Source organism: Phaenicophaeus curvirostris, chromosome 17 (genome assembly GCF_032191515.1).
Source record: "Phaenicophaeus curvirostris isolate KB17595 chromosome 17, BPBGC_Pcur_1.0, whole genome shotgun sequence".
Lineage (NCBI taxonomy): Eukaryota > Metazoa > Chordata > Aves > Cuculiformes > Cuculidae > Phaenicophaeus > Phaenicophaeus curvirostris.
Window position 1 is genome coordinate 1,953,592 of NC_091408.1, and position 8,297 is coordinate 1,961,888.

General features: G+C 61.5%; 1 protein-coding gene across 1 annotated transcript; it reads right to left on the reverse strand.

Annotated features, from left to right (window-relative positions):
• Nucleotides 1–4,669: 4,669 nt before the first annotated feature.
• On the reverse strand, nt 4,670–5,913 carry CRYBA4 (crystallin beta A4). Its single transcript, XM_069870726.1, has 5 exons — nt 5,875–5,913; nt 5,632–5,750; nt 5,268–5,409; nt 4,990–5,132; nt 4,670–4,817 (listed from the first exon to the last, which is right to left on the reverse strand). Exons 1-5 carry the CDS (start codon nt 5,911–5,913, stop codon nt 4,670–4,672), a joined length of 591 nt encoding a protein of 196 aa, XP_069726827.1.
• Nucleotides 5,914–8,297: the final 2,384 nt, after the last annotated feature.

An 8,297-nucleotide genomic window follows, 5' to 3' on the forward strand; every position in this document is an offset into this window, starting at 1 on the left:
GTCTCTCCGGGCAGGAGCTGGGGCTGTGCTCCTGTGCTGGTGGCACTGGGGAGTAGAGATGCTGTGAGACCCTTTGCAGAGCAGAGGTTGCCCCCTCCCCACCACTGGGCACCCGTGGGGGACGCATCCCCTCGCGCAGGCAGCCCTGGGGATGCTGTGACCCCACAGACCCATCTGGATGGAGCCCAGGGCGAGCCCACGAGGGGATGGGACCCTGAGGAGCAAGGGCTTGTGAGAGGTGGGGAGAGCATGGGGTCCTACCTGTTGTCACCAGCTATGGGAGAGCCGTGCAATGTCCCCCTGTCCTGTCTGGCTGCTCCGCTGTGTGTGAACAGACCTCAGGTCAGTCATTTGCAGCTGCAAAAGAAAGCAACCAACGCAGCAAGGGAGAGCAACACGACACCTTGTCCCCTGGCAGAGCCGAGCCAGAGGGGGATGCATCGTGCTGCTGGGAGCTCGCAGGAAAGTAGGGCAGGAACGCGGGCAGAGCCTCCTTCAGGTTCCCCATCATCCCCACAGCTCCCTGCCCCTGCAAGGTGGTAACCCCAAGGCAGCATCCTCTGCTCTGAATCCCACCGCTGCTGGCACAGCTCCTGCTCTGTGCTGGATAGCTTGGTGCTGCCCAACGCTGAGAGAAAGGAAGGGCCAGATTCTGCTGGACAGGGATGTAAGACTCTGCCACCACCGCTGCTGACTTTGCCAGTGCCACTGTCGCTGCCAGTGCCTCTGCCACTGCCACTTCTTCTGCCTCTGCCACCACCCTGTGGTTCAACTGGGTCTCTCGGATCCTGCGCATCCCACGCTGTGATGGATGCTGCTCCATCCCTGCAGGACTGTGTGCCCGCAGCCAGCCTGTGCCCCTGTCCTCCCGCTGCCCTGCCCACCCGGACGAGCCACCACGGCAGCAGCTCCCGAGGCGCTGGGCTGGGATGACTCTGCGGTTCAGCTCTCGCTCCTCGCAGTTTATTGTTGCCGCACGTCGCAGGCGCTGCCTGCAGGACAGTCCCTCCCGTGGGGACAGCGTGTCCAGCAGCATTTGCGAAGCAGCTATTGCAGAGCAGGGAAAGTGGGAGCTGGGATCAGCCTTGCAGGCGGGGTGGGCACCGGAGATGCCATCGAGCATCTGGTCAATGGGTTCCCTGCCTGGATCCAAATGGATTCCCTGCCTAGATCCGAGAAGGAGGTGCCCGCGGTGGGTCAGGCGGGATGGCTGCATGGGGTGACGGCTGCACCATGGCCTCTATCCCCCTGTTCTGGGAGACAGGGGATGAAAAAACAATTCTGTGCAGGCAGAACTCAACAAACCGCTCGTCCTGTGCACGACAAGCGGTGATCGCTGGCCATGAGCTCAAGCTGCTCCTTGCTGCACAGGGCCAGTGAGCACCTCGGTGCATCATTCGGGTTAAATGGGGGCTAAAACCCCCCTCCAGCAAAGACAAAACTGGAGGGGAGCGCAAGCTCTGACCGCAAACAGGGTGCCGCAGGCACAGTGCTGTCTGCTCTGCTCACCCATCTGAGACATATCTGGGTATCCCTGACCCCCAGATCCTGCCATGGGGGACAACACCCCCCTGTCCTCAGCCCTGCCAGCTCTGCCTGCCCCTTTCTGACAAAACCAAGGCTCTGGTGCTGCCGCAGTGATGCCGGGCACTGCCGCCCTTTGTCTCCAGCTCTCAGGGCTGGAGAAGGTGAGGGAGAAAGGCTCCTACCCGAAAATTGGATTATTTCTGGGATCCTCCTGGTTACCCAGGGAAGGGGAAGATGTGCTCTCACACACAAAAGGCAGTGAGACAATGAGGCAGAGAAAATGGCTCCCCAGAGGAGCGCAGAGCATCTGTCGGGTTAACTCTTTGCAGGGGGAAGGGCTGTGCTGAAGGGCTGCTGCCCCCAGCCTCTCCTCTAACCCCCTACCAGGTTTAGGAGAAAATGGTGGCTTCAAAACAAAGAAATGAACCAGCATTTTTTGCTACATGGCCTTCCAGAAGCATTGAAAATCAGGCAAGAATCCATTTACCTGTCTCGAGCCCTATTCTTGATGAGGTTTCTGAAAAAAAATACAAACAAGTGGTGGATCAGTTAATACGGATTTTGGCACGGGGGCTGCAGGCAGCGTGCGGCTGCTCGGGTGCCTCGTCCGCACCAGGCATCGCTGGGACAGGTCTGCGGCCGGGATCTCGCTGCGGCTGCACTGCTGCTCCTGCCCCTAACGAAAGGAGCGGGGCCCAGGCTGTCCTCTTGGGAGAAGCTGGTGGCTCCTGCCGTCACGTATGGGTTCACATGGGAATTATTTATCACCAGGGAATAAGAATAGATTGGGAGGGGGCATTATTTTTGAAGACCGGTTGGAGCAGCCTCCCGGTTGCCACCCAGGAGCGATGCCCACAGGACCAGATGTATCAGAGGGCAGCATCTTTCCCTGCTCCTCTCCCTGCATCATGCCCCGAGGTGCAAGGCAGCCTCCAGGGCTCCGATTGACACCCTTATACACTCACACCCTCCCCCCCTTGCCTGGAGAGGAGCCCCATTTCCATCTGGAAAACAGCAGAGAGAAACATAAATGCGGCTTTACCTGCTTTCCAGGGGAGGATTAAGCTCGGGGACTGCCGCGCTCCGCACGTTCCAGGCTGCTGTGCAGTTTCTTTGTGCTGGAGCTTTCCAGAGAGCATCCCTGAGAAAGATATTGCCATGCAAACTCCTCCTCCGCGCAGCCCCCGCGGGGCCCTACCTACAGCGCAGGAGGATGCTGCAACTGCCATCAAACCTTCATGCTGGAAATGCAGCCGTGTCACCTTCCCTGCTCCTGCATCCCACCTGCCATGGTCCCTCACTGCTCACAGAGCCAAGGGATACCCACCCCTCTGCAGCCGGGCCACTGTGGCCACCGTTGTGGTGGCCACGGTTGCCCATCCTGCCAGAACACTGGTCCATGGTGGTGGCACGGGCTCCACGCAGCATTTTGGGGTGCCATGAGCACCCCACATCCATACTCAGGGGATGTGGGGCAGGGGATGCCGGGCAGACAAAACCACTTGGGGCCATGGTGCGCTGGGTGAGAAGGAAGGGATGGCAGAGAGACCAGCTCAGCATGGGGACACATCCATGGTCACCGTGCCAGCACACGCAGGGGACCGGGAGCACCACAGCCCTGAACATCCGCACCCAGCAGGGCTGGGGCCAGACCCCCATCCTGGGGCCAGAGGGCCGAGGCGGCCCCTCCGCAGCGCTGTGCAGCTGCTGGGCTGTCGCATTGTTCTCCGAGGAGCCCACGGGTCCTGCCACCATCTGCTCGCTGTGCCTGGCTGTGCGCTGGCCCCGCTCCCAGTCCCCCACATTCCCCGGGGTGCCGGGGCAGGCAGGATGGGGTGCCCACCACGGAGGGGCTGGCAAGCTCCTCTCCTCCAGGTCTCCGTGACTGGCAGCCCCAGACGAGTTAGCCCTGGGGTAGCAGGAGGGTTTCACTCAGCCCATCCCAAACCCTTTTGTTTCTTCTTCCAGTCTGTATTTTTAATTCTGATTTCCTGCAGAGAGGATCCTTTCCTAGGCAGCTTTGTCCGCGATGGTGGTCTTTCTGCTGGAAATGTCAGGAATGGGACATTTTTCATCACTTCAAACCTTTTCTCCAGAGCGCTTCAGAAAAAGAGGAATTTTTCCAAACCAGCCTTTCCCTGTCCCAGTTTCAGCTTCAGTTGACCGCTGCTTCCTCATGAGCTGAAGAAGATGGCTTATCACCTTCTTTGACTCAGTGACCGCCCAGGTCCAGGCAGCGAGGAGCTGGCTCCGCTGTGCCCGCTGCGCTGCTGGGGCAAACACAGAACTGTGAGCCCACAGAGTCTCCTCACTGCTCCAGGGCCAACACGGCTTGGTCTGGTCCCCTGCATCGCTGTGGGCAGAGGGGTCACCGGCCTCTGCTTGGGCTGCTCCTCTGCTCTGGGAGGTGCTGCGAGGCTGGTGGGTGCAGGGGTGTGTGTGTGAGGACACAGGGGTGCAGGGATGGTGCAGGGGTGTGTGCAGAGCGTGCATCTGCATCTTGCTGGATCCTGCAGCGCATTCCAGCTCCCGAGCAAGGCTAAGGCTCAGCAGCGGCCGCACGGTGTCCTCCTCAGCCTTGCTGGAGCTGCAGCATGATGGTGGGATGGATGGGGTCTGTGGGGTGGCAAGGATATGTGAGCCCTGCAGAGCCCCTGTGCCAGGCTGGACAGGAGCAGGACAGACATGGTGCTCACTGGTGGGTGTGCGGCGCCGTGCAAGGGCTGCACTGCTGCTCCTGCTAGCTCAGCACCTCAGCTTCTCACCCCTGCACTGGGCCTGAGCACTATGCCCTGATCCCTGCTCTGCAGCTCCCTGGAGGGCTGGCAGCGGGGCAGGCTGTGTCACCGCACTGCAGCTCCATATGTGAACCAGGCAGGAGCTTTCCCTCTTTGTGAGGGGGACGTGTAGATGCTGTGCTGGCTGCAGGGGTAGAAAACAATGGCAGCTCCCACCCACCCCATCCTTGCCCCTCGGGCACGTTACCAATCCCAGCTTCCTCCCACCCCATGGTGCCCCCTCTCCAAGTGCCAGCGTGCCACGTTGGACAACTGAGCCTTTATTGAGCTTTGCCCCCACTGCCCTGCAGGAGAGACGGTGCCCAGGGCACAGGGCTGGCAGGACAGTGGCTCTGGTGCTGTTGTCACTGCTGGACCCTACGGATGGACTGGACCTGCCCCGTCTGGGCATGGGAGCCCCACTCCCGCACGTGCTTGTACTCGCCCACGTGGCTGTCGCTCTCCAGGAGGTACTGGAAGCCCCGGTAGCCTGGGTACTGCGAGCAGACCCACCTGCAACAGAGCGGAGAGCAGAGGCGGCTCAGGGCTGGCAGCACCATGAAGCCCCCTGCGCGGTGGGTGCTGGGCGGCAGGCAAGGGGCCGTCAGCTGCCAGAGCATCCTCAGCCCCAGTTTGTGCCCCTGATGCTGGGTTCTGGTAGGGTGCAAGCCCCCAGGGTACTCACGCGCCAGAGTGGACAAGGAAGGAGCCCACGGAGCTGCTGCCCCAGCCCAGGGCGGGCAGCGAGGGGCAGTCGTCGCTCAGCTCCCCCCGCTTGCCCTGGAAGTTCTCCTCCTCAAAGAGCATCAGCCTGCTGTGCCCGCGGTCCTGCCGCCGAGAGGAGCGTGGCGTCGGCACGGCTGCTCTGCCTGGTGCCCCAGGGGGTGGTGGCTCTGGGGACCAGCCTGGCGGTGGGCATCAAGGGCCAGAGCCCTGGCAGGGAGCTGGGGCAGGGACACTCACGGCGCAGGCAATGGGGCGGAAGGAACACATCCTCTCCACGTGGTAGGCGTTGCTCCCGCTCCAGGACTCCCAGCATGGGTACTCGCCACGCTCCAGCACAAACTGCTGCCCCTGGAAGCCGCAGTGCTCAAAGCCTGCCCATCTGCAAGGGTGGGAACGGGGGTGAGACCCTGCAGACCCCTCCACCCTGCTCGCACTGGGGGCAGAGCCCGCTGCACCCCGTGGGGACGAGACCAATCCCTGGAGGAGGCAGCCCCATGGCTCAGGTGGCAAAAGGCACTGGAAATCTCCATCCTCCACCTCCTCTCCATCCATGGGGTCCCACAGCACCGCGGGGTGGCAGCCCTCTGTGTCCCCCACTCACGCCCCGCTCTCGATCTTGCAGGATCGGACGGTGCTGAAGCCGTGATCCTCGGTGCTGTAGCAGTCGGTGGTGAACTCGTGCCTCTTGCCCTGGAAGAAAGCTTCATCCCACACCACGATCTGGGGAGGATGGAGCAGGTCAGGGGCTCCACGTGTGCAGAGACCCCGAGCAGACACTTCACCCCCGTGACTGGGTGTTCACGGGGCTCAGGCTGCATCGTTGGTCCTTCCCGGGCTCCTGTACCTTCCAGAGACCAGAGGATCTCCTGCACCGGTGGGTCATGGTGGCTCTGCTGAGGCACAAGGGAATGAGATGGTTCAAGTCTGCCCTGGGGCTGGGGCATCACTGGTCTCTACGAGCCTCGCCAGACCCACCAGCCTTGCGCTGGGGGCTCAGCTCTTCCCTGGGACCCCCACGTCCTGGAATGGCATGGGCAGTGCAGGCAGACAAAGTTAGGAGCTTGCAGCCACCTGCTCTGCTCTGCAGGGCTCGCTCAGCCTCTGCTGGGACGAAGCTGCCACCAGGAGTCTGTGCGCCAGCGGCGTGGGAGGCAGCGATGATCCACGCCGGAGGAAGCACACGAGGCCAAGGCTCTCCCAGCCCACCCAGGGCTGCCACCCAGGCTGTGCAGAGCAGCAGGGCTGCATGGGGCTGCCCATGGAGAAGGAGACTCCTCCTGCAGGCAGATCCCGGAGCCAAAGCACCCATGCCCTGGCGCAGCAGCCCCATGCAGGTCCCCAGGGGTGCTCACCACGTGCAGGCAGGGCCAGCACCGGGGCTGCAGCCAGGGCAGCGCTGAACCTGGAGCACTGCAGCCACGGCCAGCGATGCTCCCTGCTCCCCCTGCCACCGCTCCCCTGCACCCAGATGTGTGACAGCAGGATGGTCCCACAGCCCATCCCTGGGGGCTGCTTTTCTCTCGTGCCCCAGCTGCAGGACCCTGCAGACCAAGGTCCAGCCTTGGCTCTCAGATCGTCCTCCTCGTGTTCCCCCCAACTGCTCTGCTCCCAGGATCCAGCCGTGCAGGGCAGGGGCAGCTGCCACCAGGCTCCTGTGCTTACCTGGGTTGAGGTGCTGGTGCCCAGGGAGGTGACATGTCCAGCAGCCCTCCAGCTGGGTTTTTATAGCCTCCAGATAGAGACAGAGCCCAGGAGAGCATTACTGAAACCCCTAACTCAGCACATGGCGGGGAGGAGGGACTGGGCAGAACAAAGGCGATGCTGCAGAGAAGCTGATGAGCCGGGACACCGCGGCTCTCACTCCCACAGCCCACGGGGCACGGACTGTGACCCCCGGCCTCGCAGCTCCAGAGCTGGGGCATCATCCCTGGGATCGGTGGGTGCTCCAGCCAACGCTCTACTCTGGTGTGTGATGGGGCTGGGACCATGTGCCCCAGCTCTGGCAGCACTGCCTGCTCCCTGCCTCAACTGGGAGCACTGGTTGGTTTTCTCGCTTGCATTTCTGGGAAGCAGACAGAAACACACGTCTCCACTTGCAGCGGCACCTGCTCTCCCTGCTAGGACAGAGCAGCTCAAAAGCTGGGGAAGCTCTTTTGCAGGTTGAGTGCACAGCAACCACAGAGCATCATGACAAGAGAGGACCAGGGGCTTGGGGAAGTTTGCACAGAGGGACTAAAGACGCAGTTCCAGACTTGCGGAGCGCTGCAGCAGCCCCCTGCCTCCCTGCACAGGGACCTGGAAAGAGCCCACTGCAACCACATCTTGGGTACCAAAATACCTTCAAGCTTTGGTCATGGTGATTCACCCATCAAATTGTTGTGCTGGGATCATGCAGGGCTCCAAGAGTTGGGCACCTTGCCGAGGCACCTGCTCTGTCTGTGGGAGTGGGGAGCAGTGGGACGGCAGAGAACGGAACCTGTTGGGCTGGGTGGCAAAATCTGTGCTCCCACTTGGTGCTGTGTTTTGGGACAATGTTTGCTGAGTAGCAGAGCTTGAGCATCCTCCTTTGTGCAGCCGCAGCCCTGGCAGCCCTGGGCACTGTGGGGGAGGCAGAGCACGGCAGACGAGGGGCTCACATGCATCCAGCTGCTTCTGGCTGCAGTGGGGATGCTCTGGCTGTTCCAAATATCCACACCTCCCAGAAAATGTGCGTATGGCACAGATTGCCCCCAGATTCTTGCTGTGGCCTGAGCTAAACTCGGCTTGCTTTCAGCCACCAGGCTTTCCAAAGCTCCTGCAGCCAGTGGTAGGGATGGCAGTGGGGAGGACAGAGATTTTGTGTCTGGGGGGGCTCAGGAACTGCCAAGGACAGATCCCTGCTGCCAGCCCTTCTGCAGCACCATCTCAGGGAATATCACTGGGCTGGTGAGTCCTCAAATTAATGGACAAAGCAGCACGGGGGAGCTGTCAGAAGCAGAGCTTGATCCCTCTGAGCTCGGTTTTCCAAAGGTGGTGGGAGCAGAGCCAGGAGTGGGCCAGCAGAGGCTGGCAGGGGGGTTAATGCCCAGGAGCCACAGGCAAGGCAGCACTTAAATAACCCACCCTGGCTCTAAGAGTAAGAGAATGCAGGATAGAATAGAAATCTGTCTAGCAGACGTGAAAATGAACACAAATTGAAAGCCATGGATCACAAAAGGCTTCTCATCATCGAGGTGAGGGACCAGCCTGTGTGGGAGTGCCCGAGGAAAACACACACCTGTGGGCATC